Below are 22396 nucleotides of genomic sequence, written 5' to 3'. Positions count from 1 at the left end.
TAAAACAAGTCCCTTGTTCCTGTTGCATCAACATGAGCGTGTCTGCACCTCCTGGTGGACTGAATATTCTCCCTCATCTCCGCTAACATGTTAGACTGTTGTGTACAAAGATCATCGCAGTGGTGCCGCGGGAGAGTTGCTGCCTCACCGCGAGAGACCAGGGTTCAATAGACAACAGGTGCAGGAGGAGGCCATTCGGCCCTTCGAGTCAGCACCGCCATTCAATGTGATCATGGCTGATCATCCCCAATCAGTACCCCGTTCCTGCCTTCTCCCCATATCCCCCGACTCCGCTATCTTTAAGAGCCCTATCTAGCTCTCTCTTGAAAGTATCCAGAGAACCGGCCTCCACCGCCCTCTGAGGCAGAGAATTCCACAGATTCACAACCCACAAGTTGTGAGTCTGTGTAAGAAGTTCAATCCTGACTAAAGGTGTTTTCAGTATGGAGTTTGTAAGATTTCCCCTTGACCCCGTGGGTCTTCAGCAGGTGCTCCGGTTTCCTCCCCAAAGACGTACAGTTTTAGTTTAGTTTAGAGATACAGCGCGGAAACACCTAGTCCACACCGACCAGCGATCCCCACACACTAACACTGGGGACAATTTACACACCCTGGGGTCAATTTACAATTATACCAAGCCAATTAACCTACAAACCTGCACGTCTTTGGAGTGTGGGAGGAAACCGAAGATCTCGGGAAAGCCCACGCAGGTCACGGGGAGAAGGTACAAACTCCGTACAGACAGCACCCGTAGTCGGGATGGAACCCGGGTCTCCGGCGCTGCGAGTGCCGTAAGGCAGCAACTCTACCGCTGCGCCACCGTGCCGCCCCTAGTGTATAGCATAGTGCTAGTGTATGGGCTGATCACTGGTCGGCAAAGACTTGGCGGGCCGAAGGGCCTGTTTCCATGCAGCCAAGAGCAGAGTCAAAGTCACCTCAGAGTTGTTTGATGGCAAGCTTGTGGTCAGTGACAGATCGAGCTCCGTGCAATTTAACCTTTAAGATGCAGGCGCTTAAAAACAAACCAATCTAAAGAAAATTAACCTCTTCCCACCTTGAGTCCCACCACAAATTGGAGGAGCAGCACCTCATATTTCGTTTGGGCAGTTTACACCCCAGCGGTACGAACATTGACTTCTCCAATTTCAGGTAGTCCCTGCTTTCTCCCTCCTTCCCCTCCCCTCCCCAGCTCCCCCACAGCCCACTGCCCACCTCTTCCTTTCTTCTTCCCCCCCCCCCCCCCCCCATCCCCACATCAGTCTGAAGAAGGGTCTCGACCCGAAACGTCACCTATTTCCTTCGCTCCATAGATGCTGCCTCACCCGCTGAGTTTCTCCAGCATTTTTGTCTACCTTCGATTTTCCAGCATCTGCAGTTCTTTCTTTAAACATTTAGTGCAAAGTAATTTAAGGAGATCATAATTAAAGTTGTTGTAGGAGTAGAGATTCAAGTGTGTGGAGCGATTGTAATGTGTGATTGTAGATCTGTTTCTGTGGCCAGCACACAGACAGTCGCCTGGCCTGGGCACCTTCGTGAAAGCAGGCCCATTGTGTAGAGGCACATGGCAGCCGGAGGCTCGGGGAGCGGGGTGGAGGAGAGGGCGTGAAGAGAGAGCACTTTCTGCTGCTGAGCTATTGAGGGAGTGCAGCGTAGGTTTACTAGGTTAATTCCTGGGATGGCGGGACTGTCATATGCTGAGAGAATGGAGCAGCTGGGCTTGTATACACTCTGGAGTTTAGAAGGATGAGAGGTGATCTTATTGAAACATATAAGATTATTAAGGGTTTGGACACGCTAGAGGCAGGAAACATGTTCCCAATATTGGGGGAGTCCAGAACCAGGGGCCACAGTTTAAGAATAAGGGGTAAGCAATTTAGAACGGAGACAAGAAAACATTTTTTTCTCACAGAGAGTGGCGAGTCTGTGGAATTCTCTGCCTCAGAGGGCGGTGGAGGCAGGTTCTCTGGATATTTTCATGAGAGAGCTAGATAGGGCTCTTAAAGATAGCGGAGTCAGGGGATATGGGGAGAAGGCAGGAACGGGGTACTGATTGGGGATGATCAGCCATGATCACATTGAATGGCGGTGCTGGCTCGAAGGGCCGAATGGCCTACTCCTGCACCTATTGTCTATTGAGTGTAATGTTATCTCAGCAAACAAATCCTAGCATGAAAGGAGCGCAGCTTTAAAGGTCTCCTGTGCCCTGGTCCCGATAAGCAAGGTTTGCTCAGCCATTAGCCGTCCCCACCGCAAAGCAGCTGACACAAGTTGTGCTTCAGCAAGTGCTGCTGATAGATAGGGTTGAGCCGAGATCATTCAGCTCGAACTTCTACAGGTGCACAGTAGAGAGCATGCTGACCGGTTGCATCATGGCTTGGTTCAGCAGCTTGAACGTCCAGGAGCGGAAAAGAATGCAGAAAGTTGTGACCACTGCCCAGTTCATCACCGGCTCTGACCTCCTCACCATCGAGGGGATCTATCGCAGTCGCTGCCTCAAAAAGGCTGGCAGCATCATCAAGGACCCACACAATCCTGGCCACACACTCATCTCTCTGCTACCTTCAGGTAGAAGGTACAGGAGCCTGAAGACTGTAACCATCAGGCTATTAAACACAACATCAAACAAACTCTGAACTATAACAGCCTATTGCACTTTATCTGTTTATTTATTGTGTATATATTTGGTCTATAGACACACTGAACTTTTATCTCCTGTTCTGTATTATGTTTACATATTCTGTTAGACAATAGACAATAGGTGCAGGAGGAGGCCATTCGGCCCTTCCAGCCAGCAAGCAAGAATTTCATTATCCTATCTGGGACACATGACAATAAAACTCTCTTGACTTGAGTTTTATTTAAAACTGGAGTATGTTGCAAGCAACACTTGACACCCACTTTCCTGTCAGCCCTGCAGGCAGGCTGCAGCTTGGAGTGGGAGGGCCAGAAGAGCGGTTGATATTGTGCAGCCCACCTACTGAGCCATGTTTGCGTCACTCCCCTCCCTGCCCACCCCACCAGCCAGCGGCTGAGGAGGTGAGTAATGGGCCTCATTGATTATCACAAAGCAGCCCAGGTACCGAGCAGCTAAAACAGTGATAGGCCTGGATAGCGTGGATGTGGAGAGGATGTTTCCACTGGGGGGAGAGTCTAGGACTAGAGGCCGCAGCCTGGGAATTAAAGGATGTTCTTTTAGGAAGGAGATGAGGAGGAATTTCTTCAGTCAGAGGGTGGTGAATCTGTGGAATTCATTGCCCACAGACGGCTGTGGAGGCCACAAGTCAGTGGATAATAATAAGGCAGAGATAGATAGATTATTGATTAGTGCGGGTGTCGGGGGTTATGAGGAGAAGGCAGGAGAATGGGGTTAGGAGGGAGAGATGGATCAGCCATGATTGAATGGCAGAGTAGACTTGATGGGTCGAATGGCCTAAATCTGCTATCACCATGTACCACATGCCTCATGACAAGTGGGAGGGGGGGGGGGGGGGGGGCGCAGGTGGGGGGATTGGAGGGGGGGGTGGAGGGGATGGAGGAGGGAGTGTTTCCATTCATGGTCTCACCTTCTTCAGCAAGGCCTGGTCTTCGGGGACGGGACAGCCCTCCACTGCTTTCCAGAACTGCTCCAGGGTCACTGCAACCAAGCACGAAGATAGATGAAACAGCATCGAGACACTGAGCCCTTCGGCCCACTCTGTCCATACCGACAAATCTGGCACACCGGGCCAGTTCCAATTTCCCGCATTTGGCCCACATGCCTCTAAGCCCTTCCTATCCATGTATCTTTCCAAATGTCTATTAAAAGTCAATAGACAATAGGTGCAGGGGTAGGCCATTCGGCCCTTCGATCCAGCACATAATGTGATCATGGCTGATCATCCCCAATCAGTACCCCGTTACTGCCTTCTCCCTCTAATCTCTGGAAAGCATCCAGAGAACCGGCCTCCACCGCCCTCTGAGGCAGAGAATTCCACAGACTCACCACTCTCAGTGTGACAAAGTGTTTCCTCGTCTCCGTTCTAAATGGCTTACTCCTTATTCTTAAACTGTGTGGCCCCTGGTTCTGGACTCCCCCAACATCGGGAACATGTCCATTCATAATTATTTCTGGTTCTATAGCTTCCTCTGTCAGCTCATGCCAGATGTGAATGAATGATAAGTTTATTGACCAAGTATTCACATACAAGGAATTTGCCTTGGTGCTCCACCCACAAGTGACAACATGACGTACAGTGACAGTTAGGAATGACTCATAAAACATTAAACATTAAGAAATAAAACATTATAGAAACATAGAAAATAGGTGCAGGAGGAGGCCATTCGGCCCTTCGAGCCAGCACCGCCATTCATTGTGATCATGGCTGATCGTCCCCTATCAATAACCCGTGCCTGCCTTCTCCACATATCCCTTGATTCCACCAGCCCCTAGAGCTCTATCTAACTATCTCTTAAATCCATCCAGTGATTTGGCCTCCACTGCCCTCTGTGGCAGGGAATTCCACAAATTCACAACTCTCTGGGTGAAAAAGTTTTCTCTCATCTCAGTTTGAAATGACCTCCCCCTTATTCTTAGACTCCTGGTGGCCCCTGGTTCTGGATCCGTCCAACATTGGGAACATTTTTCCAGCATCTAGCTTGTCCAGACCTTTTATAATTTTATATATAAGTTTCTATAAGATCTCTACAAAGATTTTTTCTATAAGATTTCTACAAACATTATTGATAATCTTTGTATGGTTTTCACAGACGACACAAACGAACAAACACATACAAAACGGCAAGTAGCAGTAAACCGAGGCAGCCACCGTCGGCGCCAACAGCAGCAAGCAGCAGCAGCAGCAGCTACACTGACAATGTGCACTGCCTTCACAGAGGGCAGCACTGCACAGGAACAGCAGGTGACCAACAATGTCTGTGTCGACCAACTCTTATGTTTAAGAATAAGGGGTGAGCCATTTAGAACGGAGACGAGGAAACACTTTTTCTCACAGAGAGTTGTGAGTCTGAGGAATTCTCTGTGGAGGCCGGTTCTCTGGATACTTTCAAGAGAGAGAGCTAGTTAGAGCTCTTAAAGATAGCGGAGTCAGGGGATATGGGGAGAAGGCAGGAACGGGGTACTGATTGGGGATGATCAGCCATGATCAGATTGAATGGCGGTGCTGGCTCGAAGGGCCGAATGGCCTACTCCTGCACCTGTTGTCTATTGTCTATTCCTAGTGGCTGATTGCAGTTGGGAGCTGCACAGTAGCCCAGCGGGTAGAGTTACTGCCTCACAGCGCCAGAGACCTGGGTTTGATCCTGACTACAACTGCTGTCTGTACGGAGTTTGTACGTTCTCCCCGTGACCTGCGTGGGTCTTTTTCAGAGATCTCCGGTTTACTCCCGCACTCCAAAGACGTACGGGTTTGTAGGTTAATTAGCTTAGTGTCATTGTAAATTGTCCCTAGTGTGTGTAGAATAGTGCTAGTGTGCGGGGAACAATGGTTGGTGCGGACTCAGTGGGCTGAAGGGCGTGTTTCCGCGCTGTGTCTCTAAACTAAACTAGAGATTACACCCAACATTGAATTAACAGCTGCAGCAGACCGAGATAGTGCTCAATGTTTTAATTATCTGCAATAGATGAATTGCATGTAAACGGTGAATTCTATCCCCAGCACCAGCTCCCAACTCAAACTCTGAATATACCACCTGACATTATTGTATGCAAACATTTATGTTTATGCAGCATTCAAAAGGAAAGCAGAACTACTGTTGCATGCAAATGCACTTTTTTGGAAGCTTTTTTTTGATTTGAGTGGGTGGCTTAAAGGATTGAAAAGGTTATCAGCTACCGACAGAAACTAGTGACAGACTTACTACTGTCTGACCCACGTCATTGACATTGTTTGCAACTTTACTCACAGAGCTGTACAGCACGCAGACAGGCCCTTCAGCCCATCTAGTCCATGCCTAAAATGTTGACATCTTGGACTAGTACCATTTGCCAGCATTTGGCCCATATCCCTCTAAACCCGACCTATCCATATCTCTGTCCAAATGCCTTTCAAAAGTCGTAATTGTATCCACGCTTCTTTAGCTTCCACTGGCAGCTCGATCCAGATACATAGAAACATAGACAATAGGTGCAGGAGGAGGCCATTCGGCCCTTCGAGCCAGCACCACCATTCATTGTGATCATGGCTGATCGTCCCCAATCAGTAACCCGTTCCTGCCTTCTCCCCATATCCCTCGACTCCACTAGCCCCTAGAGCTCTATCTAACTCTCTCTTCAATCCATCCAGTGGACTAACCTCTGAGTGGAACAGTTGCCCCTGAGGTCCCGCTACAATCTCTCCTCTCTCACATTGAGTCTGTGCCCTCTAGTTTTAGAATCCTCTACCCTGGGAAACGGACTGTGAGCGTTTACTTTATCTGTACCCCTCATGATCTTGTACCCCTCAATAAGGTCACCCCTCAGCCTCCCACACTCCATAGAAGGAAGTCCCAGCCTATCCAACCTCTCCCTGGAACCCAAACCCACAAGCCCAGGTAACAAATACAACACCACTTTCCGTTGCAAAAATCCTGGACTCTCATTACTCTCCTAAAGCATTTTTTAAAGCTATTGCTTCGCACACCTTAATACTTTCTTAAGACAATGTTTTGGAGTAACTCAGCGGGTCAGGCAGCATCTATGGAGCTAAGGAAATAGGAAAAACCCATAAGGGTTTCGTTGCCTATTTCCAGAAGGATTTCGGCCCGAAACGTTGCCTATTTCCTTAGCTCCATAGATGCTGCTGCACCATAACTCAGCGGGTCAGGCAGCATCTGTGGAGAACATGGATAGGTGACGTTTCACAGAGTGCTGGAGTAACTCAGCGGGTCAGGCAGCATCTGTGGAGAACATGGATAGGTGACGTTTCACAGAGTGCTGAAGTAACTCAGTGGGTCAGGCAGCATCTGTGGAGAACATGGATAGGTGACGTTTCACAGAGTGCTGGAGTAACTCAGTGGGTCAGGCAGCATCTGTGGAGAACATGGATAGGTGACGTTTCGGGTCAGGACTCTTGAGAAGTGTCACCTATTCCTTTTATCCAGAGATGCTGCCTGATCTGCTGAGTTAGGCCAATTAACCTACAAACATGAACATCTTTGGCATGTGGGATGAAACCGGAGCACCCGGAGAAAACCCACATGGTCTCATCGTCTCAGGGAAGATGTACAAGCTCCGTGCATACTTCACCCGTAGTCGGGATGGAACCCAGGTCTCTGGTGCTGTAAGGAGGCAACTCTACCGCTACGCCACCGTGACTTAACTTTTGTGAGGAAAAGCAGTGGCCCAGACGGGGTTCGAACGCACGACCTCGGCTTTATCAGCACCACGTTGTAACCAAATGTGCTAACTGGCCGACTGGGGAGTTACTCCAGCACTTGATTTCTTTTTTTTGTGAACCAGCATCTGCAACTCCCTTTTTCCTTAATGCCTTATTTTGTGTCTTGGTGCCCATACTCTGCTCCTTTGAGGCTTCTTGTGGCATGCTGCCATGTTTAAGATGCTGCACCAAAGTAATCCATTGCCAAGTGTTAGGTACATTACAAGGTGCTGTATCTTATTGAAACATATAAGATTATTCTGAAGCAGGCTTTCGGCCCGAAATGTCGCCTATTTCCTTCGCTCCATAGATGCTGCTGCACTCGCTGAGTTTCTCCAGCAATTTTGTGTACCTAAGATTATTAATGGTTTGGACACGCTAGAGGCAGGAAACATGTTCCCGATGTTGGGGGAGTCCAGAACCAGGGGCCACAGTTTGAGAATAAGGGGTAAGCCATTTAGAACGGAGACGAGGAAACACGTTTTCTCACAGAGAGTGGTGAGTCTGTGCGATTCTCTGTCACAGAGGGACAGAGGAGGCAGGTTCTCTGGATACTTTCAAGAGAGAGCTAGATAGGGCTCTTAAAGATAGCGGAGTCAGGGGATATGGGGAGAAGGCAGGAACGGGGTACTGATTGTGGATGATCAGCCACGATCACATTGCATGGCGGTGCTGGTTGGAAGGGCCGAATGGCCTACTCCTGCACCTATTGTCTATTAAGAAGGATTCAGCCCCATATCACCAGCAAGAGACATCAAGTTCAAAGGAACAGCAGTAACAGAAACCAGAGAGAAAAACAAAACCAAACAAAGAATACAAGGTCACCAACCAAGGAGTAACATTGCTGCTTGTGATGATCATGTGCATTAGTTCTAGGAGCACAATTAGGCCATTCGGCCCATCAAGTCTACTCCGCCATTCAATCATGGCTGACCTACAGTGGCTTCCAAAAGTATTCATACCCCTTGAACATTTCCACATTTTGTCACGTTACAACCACTTCACAATTATGCGCCACTTTGTGTTGGTCTATCACATAAAATCCCAATAAAATACATTTACGTTTGTGGTTGTAACGTGACAAAATGTGGAAATGTTCAAGGGGTATGAAAACTTTTGCAAACCACTGTATCTCTTTCTCTCAACCCCATTCTCCTGCCTTCTGCCCGTAACCCCAGACACCTGTACTGATCAAGAATCTATCAATCACCACCTTAAAAGGCTTCCTGACGGTGGAGCCGCGGGCGGCTGTGGACTGTGGCCGGAGGCCTTTATTGAGGCCCCACAGTCTCGATGCCTCCCAGATCACCGCGTGGAAACCCGGGTGTGGGCCTGGTGGGTACAAGTCTGGGCCTGGGCCTGGTGGGTACAAGTCTGGGTCTGGGCCTGGTGGGTACAAGTCCGGGTCTGGGCCTGGTGGGTACAAGTCTGGGTGTGGGCCTGGTGGGTACAAGTCTGGGTCTGGGCCTGGTGGGTACAAGTCTGGGCCTGGGCCTGGCGGGTACAAGCCTGGGCCTGGTGGGTACAAGTCTGGGTCTGGGCCTGGTGGGTACAAGTCTGGGCCTGGGCCTGGTGGGTACAAGTCTGGGTCTGGGCCTGGTGGGTACAAGTCTGGGTATGGGGCCTGGTGGGTACAAGTCTGGGTCTGGGCCTGGTGGGTACAAGTCTGGGTCTGGGCCTGGTGGGTACAAGTCTGGGTCTGGGCCTGGTGGGTACAAGTCTGGGTCTGGGTCTGGTGGGTACAAGCCTGGGTCTGGGTCTGGTGGGTACAAGCCTGGGTCTGGGTCTGGTGGGTACAAGCCCGGGTCTGGGCCTGGTGGGTACAAGCCCGGGTCTGGGTCTGGTGGGTACAAGCCTGGGCCTGGTGGGTACAAGTCTGGGTCTGGGCCTGGTGGTTACAAGACTGGGTCTGGGCCTGGTGGGTTCAAGTCTGGGTCTGGGCCTGGTGGGTACAAGTCTGGGTCTGGGCCTGGTGGGTACAAGTCTGGGTCTGGGTCTGGGTACAAGTCTGGGTCTGGGTCTGGTGGGTACAAGTCTGGGTCTGGGTCTGGTGGGTACAAGTCAGTGTCTGGGTCTGGTGGGTACAAGTCTGGGTCTGGGCCTGGTGGGTACAAGCCTGGGTCTGGGTCTGGTGGGTACAAGTCTGGGTCTGGGCCTGGTGGGTACAAGCCTGGGCCTGGTGGGTACAAGTCTGGGTCTGGTGGGTACAAGTCTGGGTGTGGGCCTGGTGGGTACAAGTCTGGGTCTGGGTCTGGTGGGTACAAGTCTGGGTCTGGGTCTGGTGGGTACAAGTCTGGGTCTGGGCCTGGTGGGTCTGGGTCTGGGGCTGGTGGGTACAGGTCTGGGTCTGGTGGGTACAAGTCTGGGTGTGGGCCTGGTGGGTACAAGCCCGGGTTGGCTGATGCAGCCGTTGGAGCCCAACTCGGCACCACGGAGGCATGAAGTGGGGCGTCGATGGGGGTGAAGCGTTGGTAGTGAAGCCTCGCGATCATGGGGCCTTGGTGGCGGTGAAGCCTCGTGACCATGGGGCCTTGGTGGTGGTGAAGCCTCGCGACCATGGGGCCTTGGTGGTGAAAACCTCGCGGGTTGACCCATGCCGACGGTCGATGAGAGCGTGAACGACCCCAGTGAGGGGGGGGAGGGGGAGAACAATGGGGGCCCAGCGTTGGGGAGGGGGTAAGGGGGACAAAAGGGGCAGCCGGCATGCTTTGTACCCTTGTCAGCACTGTAAGTGGCTGCTATGTGTACACATTGTGTACGCAAGCAACGAATCTCACTCTGCCTAGTCACATGTGGTAATAAACTATTCCTACAAGTATCCATTGATTTTGCCTTCACAGCAATGAAGTCTCTGGCATTGAATTCCACGGATTCACCGCCCTCTGGCTAAAGAGATTCCTTCCTCTGCAGACTAAAGTCACAAACAGTTCACCCTGACAGTTCTGCCTGAGGATGGCTGTTCATGATGACTCGTGGGCACAGGAGCACTCATGAGTCAGAACATAACACGGGCATCGTACACGTAATGAGCCCTTACAACAAACACCATCACTGCCATAACTAATGTGTCTATATGAAGATGGATGGCTCATTATCTCAATCTTCTTGTCACTGGAGTTTTCTTCTTGAAGATGGAGGCTCTTTCTTGAGGTAAGTGTCCTGAGTGGGCGCAGGCTTAGGGCCGCACGTTGGTGCAGTGGTAGATTAATTGGCTTTGGTAACAATAATGGACAATAGACAATAGGTGCAGGAGTAGGCCATTCGGCCCTTCGAGCCAGCACCGCCATTCAATGTGCTCATGGCTGATCATCCCCAATCAGCCTGAAGAATGGTTTCGACCCGAAACATTGCCTATTTCCTTCGCTCCATAGATGCTACCTCACCCGCTGAGTTTCTCCAGCACTTTTATCTATCCCCAATCAGTACCCCATTCCTGCCTTCTTCCCATATCCCTTATCTTCAAGAGCCCTATCTAGCTCTCCCTTGAAAGTATCCAGAGAACCGGCCTCCATCGCCCTCTGAGGCAGAGAATTCCACAGACTAACAACTCTGAATTCCACAGACTAACAAAAAGTGTTTCCTCGTCTCCATTCTAAATGGCTTACCCCTTATTCTTAAACTGTGGTCCCTGGTTCTGGACTCCCACAACATCGGGAACATGGTTCCTGCCTCTAGCGTGTCCAAACCCTTAATAATTTTATGTTTCAATAAGATGCCCTCTCATCCTTCTAAACTCCAGAGTGTACAAGCCCAGCTGCTCCATTCTCTCAGCATATGACAGTCCCGCCATCCCGGGAATTAACCTTGTAAACCAACGCTGCACTCCCTCAAAAGCAAGAATGCCCTTCCTCAAATTAGGGGACCAAAACTGCACACAATACTCCAGGTGTGGTCTCACGAGGGCCCTGTACAACTGCAGTAGGACCTCTTTGTTCCTATACTCAACTCCTCTTGTTATAAAGGCCAACATGCCATTCGCTCTCTTCACTGCCTGCTGTAACTGCATGCTTACTTTCAATGACTGATGAACAAGGACCCCCAGATCCCATTGTACTTCCCCTTTTCCCAACTTGACACCATTTAGTTAATAATCTGCCTTCCTGTTTTTGATACCAAAGTGGATAACCTCACATTTATCCACATTATACTGCAGCTGCCATGCATCTGCCCACTACCCCAAACTGTCCAAGTCACCCTGCATTCTCATGTAAATGTAAAACATTGTAAATTGTCCCTACACTAGTGTAGAATAGTGATAGTGTACAGGGCTCGAAGGTTGGCGTGGACTTGAGGGGCCAAAGGGCCTGTTTGTCTAATGTCTAAAGTCTAAAGGTGAGAGGAGAGAGATTTAAGAGGGACCTCAGGGGCAACTGTTTCACTCAGAGGCTAGTCTGCATCTGGAATGAGCTGCCAGAGGAAGCTGTCAAAGCGGATACAACAAGCCTGGGGGCAGATTATTATCTCAATGGGGTTAGGTTAGGTACAGAGAGACCTGGGTGTCCTTGTACACCGGTCACTGAAAGTTGGCGTGCAGGTACAGCAGGCAGTGAAGAAAGCTAATGGAATGTTGGCCTTCATAACAAGAGGATTTCAGTATAGGAGTAAAGAGGTTCTTCTGCAGTTGTGTAGGGCTCTGGTGAGACCATATCTGGAGTATTGTGCACAGTTTTGGTCTCCTAATTTGAGGAAGGACATCCTTGTGATTGAGGCAGTGCAGCGTAGGTTCACCAGATTGATCCCTGGGATGGCGGGACTGTCGTATGAGGAAATTCAAAAGACTAGGCTTGTATTCACTGGACTTTAGAAGGATGAAGGGGGTTCTTATAGAAACATATAAAATTATAAAATTATTTTAAAAAAATAAAATAATAAATAAATAAATAAATAGATTAATTTTAAAAAATCAAATAAAAAAAAACATAAAATAAAATTCCCTTACCGGAAATGATAAATGTTAGTCATAGAGAGATACAGTGTGGAAACAGGTCCTTCAGCCCAACTTGCCCATACTGGCCAACATGTCCCAGCTACACTGGTCCCACCTACCTGAGTGTGACCTATCTATATCCCTCTACACCTGTCCGATCCATGTACCTGCCCAAATTTGTCTTAAACGTTGGGATAGTCCCAGCCTCAACTATGTCCTCCGGCAGCTTGTTCCATACACCCACCATCCTCTGTGTGAAAAAAGTTACTTCTCAGATTCTTATTAAATCTTTTCCCATTCACCTTAAACCCGTCCTCAGCTGCTGTGTTTTTCCAAAGCAGTGCTCTTGCTCCAACACGTGATGTACACAACATCCAATCAATCTTTTCTTTTTTCTTTTTTTCTCTCTTTTTTTGTATGGCTGTAAATATTTGATTAGTGTATAAATGTAAATCATATGGTGTACATATAGCTGCTGGTGTACATATAGCTGCTGGTGTACATATAGCTGCTGGTGTACATATGGTGTACATACAGCTGCTGGTGTACATATAGCTGCTGTTGTACATATGGTGTACATATAGCTGCTAAATGTGTATAAGATAATTACAAGCAGTTGAATAAGGGGTGGGAATTAATAAGCTTTGGCTTCTTCCTGCTCCTTTTCAGACACATACGACTTCATTTATTTATAGATATTGTTTATGACACTTTATAAATATTTTTGTTTTGTATTTTGTATGCTGTTTCACACTTGCTTTTTATTCTTTTATTTGGATCGAAATAAAGAATTAAATAAATAAATAAATAAATAAATGGGTGAACGAAATAAATAAAAGAGGTTGTCATGGGAAACTGGAGGGAAGCGTGCTGTGTTCAATTGTTGATCGCTGAAGTGCTGAGACAATTGCACCCTGGAGGAGTTTGACACAAAAAGAGACACGGTGGCAGATCATTCCTTCCCTCTAACAGTAAGCATAAGGTCCATAGATGTCGTAGACAATCTAGGCCATGCAGTCAGACCAACTGAAGGATCGGCGGCGGAGAAGAGCTCTGACCGCCGGCCTACAACATCCTGAAGCCGCGGTCTCCGATACCAAAGTGCCGATTCGGGACCTCCAAGGGAGGGCACTGCAGAGGGAGAGACGAAAGAAGGAGATGTCAGGCAAGCTGATTCAGTGCGATGCTTGCAGTATGTGGGAGGTCAAGGACACTGCAGGTGCCACTGGCTGCTACAAATGCGAAAAATGCATCCAGGTAGAGCTCCTGAAGGGCCGTGTTGGGGAACTGGAGAAGCAAGTGGATGACCTCTGGTTCGTACGAGAAACGGAGTCGTTCCTCGACAAGTCCTACAGTACGATTGTTACACCTAAGGTACTGGAAGAGAGAAGGTGGGAGACAGTGAGAAAGGGAGGGAAGCATGGAATGCCAACGTCCCCGGGTGATGTACCTCTTGTAAACAGGTTCATCCGCTTAGAAGCTGTTGGGACAGAAGACGTGAGCGGCGGACTGGCCTGTGATGCGAATAGGGCTGTTGAGCCAAAACCAAAAAGGCCTAAGGCAGGCAACGCCATTGTAGTGGGAGACTCCATTGTGAGAGGTACGGACAGGGGATTCTGCGGCAACAGACGGGATGCGAGGATGGTGTGCTGCCTTCCTGGTGCCAGGATCCAGGATGTCACAGACAGAGTGCAGAAAATTCTCAAGGGCGAAGGTGAACATCCGGAAGTGGTAGTGCATGTCGGCACAAACGATGTCGGAAAAAAGGGGATGAATATTCTGCAGCGTGACTTTAGAGAGCTCGGAAAAATGTTGAAAAGCAGGACCTCTCCGGTTTGCTTCCAGTTCCTCGTACTGGCGAGAGCAGGAACAGGGAGATACGGGACCTGAACGTGTGGCTGAGGAACTGGTGCACGGGGCAGGGATTTAGATTCTTAGATCACTGGGATCTGTTTTGGGGTAAGGGGGAACTGTACAAAAGGGACGGATTGCATCTTAACAGGTGTGGGACCAGCATTCTGGCAGGCAGGTTTGCCACTGCTACACGGGTGGCTTTAAACTGAATAAGGGGGGTGGGGTGTTGAATGGGATAGTGGAGGATGGAGTTAAAGGGAAAGGGTTTCTTAAATGTGTGAGAAGAGAGACAGAGGGGTGTAAAATGAGGGTAGAAGCAATAGGTAGCAAGGTGAAAAGTAAAAGTGGCAGGCAGACAAAACCAGGGCAAAAATCAAAAAGGGCCACTTTTCAGCAAAATAGTATAAGGGGTAAGAGTGTTGTAAAAACAAGCCTGAAGGCTTTATGTCTCAATGCAAGGAGCATTCGTAATGAGGTGGATGAGTTGAATGTGCAGATAGCTTTTAATGACTATGATATAGTAGGGATCACGGAGACATGGCTCCAGGGTGACCAAGGCTGGGAGCTGAACATCCAGGGATATTCAATATTCAGGAGGGATAGACAGAAAGGAAAGGAGGTGGGGTAGTGTTGCTGGTTCGAGAGATTAACGCAATAGAAAGGAAGGACATTAGTTTGGAGGATGTGGAATCGGTATGGGTAGAGCTGCAAAACACTAAGGGGCAGAAAACACTAGTGGGAGTTGTGTGCAGGCCACCTAACAGTAGTAGTGGAGTTGGGGATGGCATCAAACAGGAAATTAGAAATGCGTGCAACATAGGTAAAACATAATGGGTGACTTCAATCTACATATAGATTGGGTGAATCAAATTGGCAGGGGTGCTGAGGAAGAGGATTTCTTGGAATGTATGCGGGATAGTTTTCTAAACCAACATGTAGAGGAACCAACGAAAGAGCAGGCTATTTTAGACTGGGTATTGAGTAATGAGGAAGGGTTAGTTAGTAGTCTTGTTGTGCGTGGCCCCTTGGGCAAGAGTGACCATAATATGGTTGAGTTCTTCATTAGGATGGAGAGTGACATTGTTAATTCAGAAACAAGGGTCCTGAACTTAAAGAAAGGTAACTTTGAGGGTATGAGACGTGAATTGGCCAAGATAGACTGGCAATTGATTCTTAATGGGTTGACGGTGGATATGCAATGGAAGGCATTTAAAGACTGCATGGATGAACTACAACAATTGTTCATCCCAGTTTGGCAAAAAAATAAATCAGGGAAGGTAGTGCATCCGTGGATAACAAGGGAAATCAGGGATAGTATCAAAACAAAAGATGAAGCGTACAAATTAGCCAGAAAATTAGCTGCTGCGACTCGACTCCTGGGGCTCGGAGGCTCCAGCAACGCAGCCGCAGGTCCGGTGGACTGGGACATCGGGAGCTCGCGGGTCTGGGAGGAGAGAGAGAGACCGCTTCCCGGAGCTCCCGCAACGCGACTTCTCCAGCCGGTGTCACGGGGTTGGAACAACCCGGACCGGGACAGTACATCACCCGGCACGGCTTCATGGCCGTGGGACTCACCATCGCCCGTGGGGGTTCCAACCTTGGACTTTCAGACCGGGAGCGGGGCCGTAAATCGCCCCGCGCGGCCTAAAATGGCCGTGGGACTCATCATCGCCCGCCTGGGGCTTGGACATCGGGAGAGACACGGAGAACAGGGGAGAGAAAAGACTTGCCTTCCATCACAGTGGCTTCACTGTGATGGATGTTTGTGTGAATTTAATTATGTGTATGTCTGTAAGACAGTGTCTTTGTTTGTATGGCTGTGGAAACAACATTTCGTTTGAGTCTCACTGGGGCTCAAATGATAATAAATTTGTATTGTATTGTATTGTAAAAAGCAGCCTACCAGAGCACTGGGAGAAATTCAGAGACCAGCAGAGGAGGACAAAGGGCTTAATTAGGAAAGGGAAAATAGATTATGAAAGAAAACTGGCAGGGAACAGAAAAACTGACTGCAAAAGCTTTTATAGATATGTGAAGAGAAAAAGATTAGTTAAAACAAATGTAGGTCGCCAGAAACAGGTGAATTGATCATGGGGAACAAGGACATGGCAGACCAATTGAATAACTACTTTGGTTCTGTCTTCACTAAGGAAGACATAAATAATCTGCCGGGAATAGCAGGGGACCGGGGGTCAAATGAGATGGAGGAACTGAGTGAAATCCAGGTTAGCCGGGAAATGGTGTTAGTTAAATTGAATGGATTAAAGGCCGATAAATCCCCCGGGCCAGATAGGTTGCATCCCAGAGTACTTAAGGAAGTAGCCCCAGAAATAGTGGATGCATTAGTGATAATTTTTCAAAACTCTTTAGATTCTGGAGTAGTTCCTGAGGATTGGTGGGTAGCTAATGTAACCCCACTTTTTAAAAAGGGAGGGAGAGAGAAAACGGGGAATTACAGACCAGTTAGTCTAACGTCGGTAGTGGGGAAACTGCTAGAGTCAGTTATTAAAGATGGGATAGCAGCACATTTCGAAAGTGGTGAAATCATTGGACAAAGTCAACATGGATTTACGAAAGGTAAATCATGTCTGACGAATCTTATAGAATTTTTCGAGGATGTAACTAGTAGCGTGGATAGGGGAGAACCAGTGGATGTGGTGTATCTGGACTTCCAGAAGGCTTTCGACAAGGTCCCACATAAGAGATTAGTATACAAACTTAAAGCACATGGCATTGGGGGTTCAGTATTAATGTGGATAGAGAACTGGCTGGCAAACAGGAAGCAAAGAGTAGGAGTAAACGGGTCCTTTTCACAATGGTGGGCAGTGACTAGTGGGGTACCGCAAGGCTCAGTTCTGGGACCCCAGCTATTTACGATATATATTAATGATTTGGACATGGCAGATGCAGTATAATGTGGATAAATGTGAGGTTATCCACTTTGGTGGCAAAAACAGGAAAGTAGACTTATATCTGAATGGTGGCCGATTAGGAATGGGGGAGATGCAGCGAGACCTGGGTGTCATGGTACACCAGTCATTAAAAGTAAGCATGCAGGTGCAGCAGGCAGTGAAGAAGGCGAATGGTATGTTAGCATTCATAGCAAAAGGATTTGAGTATAGGAGCAGGGAGATTCTACTGCAGTTGTAAAGGGTCTTGGTGAGACCACACCTGGAGTATTGCGTACAGTTTTGGTCTCCTAATCTGAGGAAAGACATTCTTGCCATAGAGGGAGTACAGAGAAGGTTCACCAGACTGATTCCTGGGATATCAGGACTTTCATATGAAGAAAGACTGGATAGACTCGGTTTGTACTCGCTAGAATTTAGAAGGTTGAGGGGGGATCTTATAGAAACTTACAAAATTCTTAAGGGGTTGGACAGGTTTGATGCAGGAAGATTGCTCCCGATGTTGGGGAAGTCCAGAACAAGAGGTCACAGTTTAAGGATAAGGGGGAAATCCTTTAAAACCGAGATGAGAAGAACTTTTTTCACACAGAGAGTGGTGAATCTCTGGAACTCTCTGCCACAGAGGGTAGTTGAGGCCAGTTCATTGGCTATATTTAAGAGGGAGTTAGATGTGGCCCTTGTGGCTAAGGGGATCAGAGGGTATGGAGAGAAGGCAGGTACGGGATACTGAGTTGGATGTTCAGCCATGATCATATTGAATGGCGGTGCAGTCTCGAAGGGCCGAATGGCCTACTCCTGCAACTAATTTCTATGTTTCTATGTTTCCAAGCCGCGGAGTGTGTTCGACCGTTCATGGCCCCGACCACGGGTAAACAAAGGAGGACTGACTGAACTTTGTTGCCTTCCACCACAGTGAAGAATGCTGTGGTGGATGTTTGCGTTAAATTCTATCGTGTGTTGTGTGTTCTTTTTAAGTGTATCGCTGCTGGCAAATTCATTTCACTGCACCTTCGGGTGCATGTGACAAATAAAATTGACTTTGACTTTGAATGAAAGTGCCTAGCAGTAAACAAAATGTGTAGGAAGGAACTGCAGATGCAGCATTACGCCAGACACAAATGCTGGAGGAACTCAGCGGGACGGGCAGCATCTCTGGAGAGAAGGAATGGGTGACGTTTTGGGTCAGAGATAAACGCAAATAATCAATCAGGGCTGGACCCACGTAATTCTCTCCAGCTGGAGTTAGAGTTCCCTTGACAGCTGGTATAAGATTATAAGTGATAGGAGCAGAATTCGACCATTCAGCCCCTCCCTCATGTCTACTCCGCCATTCAATCAAGGCTGATCTATCTTTCTCTCAACACCATTCTCCTGCCTGCTCCCAACAGCCTTTGATACCTTCCTGAGAAGATTACGGAGATCGGTATGTCAGAGAGGATTCTCCTAAACTTCTACAGGTGCACGGTAGAGAGCATGCTGACCGGTTGCATCGTGGCTTGGTTCAGCAACTTGAACGTCCAGGATCGGAAAAGAATGCAGAAAGTTGTGACCACCCCAGTCCATCATCGGCTCTGACCTTCCTTCCATCGAGGGGATCTATCGCAGTCGCTGCCTCAAAAAGGCTGGCAGTATCATCAAAGACCCACACCATCCTGGCCACACACTCATCTCACCATTGCCATTAGGAAGAAGGTACATGAGCCTGAAGACTGTAATGTCCAGGTTCAGGAACAGCTGCTTCCCCACAGCCATCAGGCTATTAAACACAGCAACAAATAAACTCTGAACTGCAAAAGACTATATTATTATTTGTTATTTGCACTATTTTTGTTATTTATTGAACTTTTTCTTTTTTCCCCATTATGTACAATGTTTACATATTCACATATTGTGTTGTGCTGCAGCAAGTAACAATTTTATTGTCCCATCCGGGATATATGACAATAAAACACTCGTGACTCTTAATCAAGAGCAGGCCAATCTCCACTAAATTCCAGAAGATTAGTCTAGCATGATTTCTTTCCCTTCATAAATCCATGTTGACTCGGACCGATCCTGTTACTGCTATCCAAATGTGCTGCTATTTCATCTTTTATAATCGACTCCAGCATCTTTCCCACCACCGATGTAAGACTAACTGGCCTGTAATTCCCTGTTTTCTCTCTCCCGCCTTTCTTAAAAAGTGGAATAACACTAGCTACCCTCCAATCCACAGGAACTGATTCTGAGTCTATAGAACATTGGAAAATGATCACCAATACATCCACAATTTCTAGAGCCACTTCCTGAAGTATCCTGGGATGCAGACCATCAGGCCCTGGGGATTTATCAGCCTTCAGTCCCATCAGTCTATCCAACACCATTTCCTATCTAATGTGGATCTCCTTCAGTTCCTCCGTTACCCCAGATCCTTTGGACACTCGTATATCAGGATTATCGGATTAGCGTGCTAAACCTGAACAGGTAAAGATGGGACGCAACAATATGGAGAAGCCGACTGACCTCGATGGATGTGCGCCAGGGCCAGGCACGTCACGTGGTGGAGGCACGAGTTCCAGGAGCTGAAGGGGTCCTCTTTGTTTTTCATTACCTACAAAAAGGTGCACATTAGCATTCAAGGACAATGAACAGCTTGCTGTAAAATACCCAATATTTAGGAGCATAAGGTACACTGCCCACCCAGCTCCTTAGGGTTTGGATACGCTAGAGGCAGGAAACATGTTCCCGATGTTGGGGGAGTCCAGAACCAGGGGCAACACACAGTTTAAGAATAAGGGGTAAGCCATTTAGAACAGAGACGAGGAAACATTTTTTTTCTCACAGAGAGTGGTGAGTCTGTGGAATTCTCTGCCTCAGAGGGCGGTGGAGGCCGGTTCTCTGGATGCTTTCAAGAGAGAGCTAGATAGGGCTCTTAAAGATAGCGGAGTCAGGGGATATGGGGGAGAAGGCAGGAACGGGGTACTGATTGGGGATGATCAGCCTTGATCACATTGAATGGCGATGTTGGCTCGAAGGGCCGAATGGCCTACTCCTGCACCTATTGTCTACTGAGTCTGAGGGGTGACCTCATTGAGGTGTACAAGATCATGAGGGGCACAGATAAAGTGAACGCTCACAGTCGTCTCTCCATGGTAGAGGATTCTAAAACTTGAGGGCACAGGCTTACGGTGAGAGGGGAGAGAATTCAGAGGAGCATCAGGGGCAACTGTTCCACTCAGAGGGCAGTCCGTATCTGGAATGAGCTGCCAGAGGAAGCTGTGGACGCGGGTACAATTCCGTCATCTGCAGTGTTTCATTAACATTTATTTGCAAAGTTTCCAGCCAAACAAAATTCAGCCCAAATAGTTTTGACGGTAAAATTTGCATTGAGAAGTGGATCAATAAAGGATGATCAGTGGATGCCCATTGCTTCTCTCCTGCTGACCCGCTGAGTTACTCCAATATTTTCCCGCCCAGTCCTCTCACTATAGATCAGGCCCTGGAGACTTGGCAATCAGGGCAGGGCCGTCACAGAGAACGCCAGGGGTGTCGTCGAACACAGTGATGTAGTACAGTGTAAGCACATTGTCCATGGGAAATGGGGTCACAGCTGGTGACGAAGAAGGCTGACAACAGACAATAGGTGCAGGAGTAGGCCATTCGGCCCTTCGAGCCAGCACCGCCATTCAATAGATGATCATGGCTGATCATCCCCAATCAGTACCCCGTTCCTGCCTTCTCCCCATATCCCCTGACTCCGCTATCTTTAAGAGCCCTATCTTGAAAGTATCCAGAGAAGCGGCCTCTGGGGCAGAGAATCATGTAGTCTTTTCTTTCAATGGATGGGACCCAACAAAAGCTTTTCACTGTACCTTGGCAAACGTGACAATCATAAACTAAACTAAATCTCTATAAGATCATCCTCCTGGGCTCCAAGGAAATAAGTTCCCTCTGTCCCAATAACTTCAGCCCTCGAGCCTTGGCAATATCCTCATATATCTTCGCTCTGGGTCTTTCCAGATAATTAACATCCTATAGCAGGGCGACCAAAACTGAACACAATCCTCCAATTGTGGCCTCATCGACATCTTGTACAACTCCAACATAACGTCCCAGTTCAGTTTAGTTTATTGTCACGTGTATCGAGGTACGGTGAAAAGCTTTTGTTGCGTGCTAACCAGTCATACATGATTACAATCGAGCCATTCACAGTGCACAGATACAGGATAAAGGGAGTAACGTTTAGTGCAAGGTAAAGCCAGTAAAGTCTGATCAAAGATAGTCCAATTTCTCTAATCTATGCTCAGTTTCACTGATAGATGAAGTGCAATGGGCCAACAGTATAAGAAACACAGAAACAGTATTTGAAACATATAAGATTATTAAGGGTTTGGACACGCTAGAGGCAGGAAACATGTTCCCGATGTTGGGGGAGTCCAGAACCAGGGGCCACACAGTTTAAGAATAAGTGGTAAACCATTTAGAACGGAGACAAGGAAACACTTTTTCACACAGAGAGTTGTGAGTCTGTGGAATTCTCTGCCTCGGCGTTGCGGTGGAGGCCGGTTCTCTGGATACTTTCTAGAGAGAGCTAGAGAGGGCTCTTAAACATAACAGAATCAGGGGATATGGAGAGAAGGCAGGAACGGGGTACTGATTGGGGATGATCAGCCATGATCACATTGAATGGCGGTGCTGGCTCGAAGGGCTGAATGGTCTACTCCTGCACCTATTTATTATCTACTGTCTATTACAATCAAGCCGTCCACAATGTACAGATAAAGGATAATTGGTACAACATTTAGTGCAAAATAAAGTCCTGTAAATTCTAATTAAAGATAGGTCAAAGTTCTCCAATGAGGTAGATGGGAGGTCAGGACCGCTCTCTAGTTGGTGATAGGATGATTCAGTTGCCTGATAACAGCTGGGATGAAACTGCCCCTCAATCTGGAGGTGTGGGTTTTCACACTTCTGTACCTCTTGCCCGATGGGAGAGGGGAGACGAGGGAGTGGCCAGGGTGCGACTGGTCCTTGATGATGCTGCTGGCCTTGCCGAGGCAGCGTGAGGTGTAGATGGAGTCAATGGAAGGGAGGTTGGTTTGTGTGTGTGACGGTCTGGGATGCTGGCCTTGCCGAGGCAGCGTGAGGTGTAGATGGAGTCAATGGATTGGTTTGTGCGATGGTCTAGGCTGCGTCCACAGCTCTACCGATCTCTTGAGGTCTTGGATGCAGTCGTTGCCAAACCATGCTGTGATGTATCCCGATAAAATGCACTCGGGCCTATCGATAGAAGTTGGGAAGGGTTGTTGGGACATGCCGGACTTCCTGATCCTTCTAAGCGAAGTAGAGACGTTAGTGTAGCAAAATTGCTGGAG

At 48.2% G+C, this 22396-nt stretch overlaps 1 protein-coding gene across 1 annotated transcript in view; it reads right to left on the bottom strand.

Moving 5' to 3' along the window:
- acoxl (acyl-CoA oxidase-like) overlaps positions 1 to 22396 on the bottom strand; it is a gene marked incomplete at its 5' end in the record, with an annotated part of 270744 nt that overhangs the window by 43776 nt on the left and 204572 nt on the right. Inside the window, 2 exons of the mRNA XM_055631159.1 lie at positions 3564 to 3634; positions 19545 to 19632. Coding sequence (XP_055487134.1) covers positions 3564 to 3634; positions 19545 to 19632 — 159 coding nt within the window. The remainder of the gene's footprint in view (positions 1 to 3563; positions 3635 to 19544; positions 19633 to 22396) is intronic.

This window comes from Leucoraja erinacea, unplaced genomic scaffold, assembly GCF_028641065.1.
Source record: "Leucoraja erinacea ecotype New England unplaced genomic scaffold, Leri_hhj_1 Leri_66S, whole genome shotgun sequence".
In the NCBI taxonomy this organism is placed as follows: Eukaryota; Metazoa; Chordata; class Chondrichthyes; order Rajiformes; family Rajidae; genus Leucoraja; species Leucoraja erinaceus.
The sequence above is the reverse complement of the archived record's forward strand: the minus strand, read 5'-3'. Positions and strand labels throughout refer to the sequence as shown.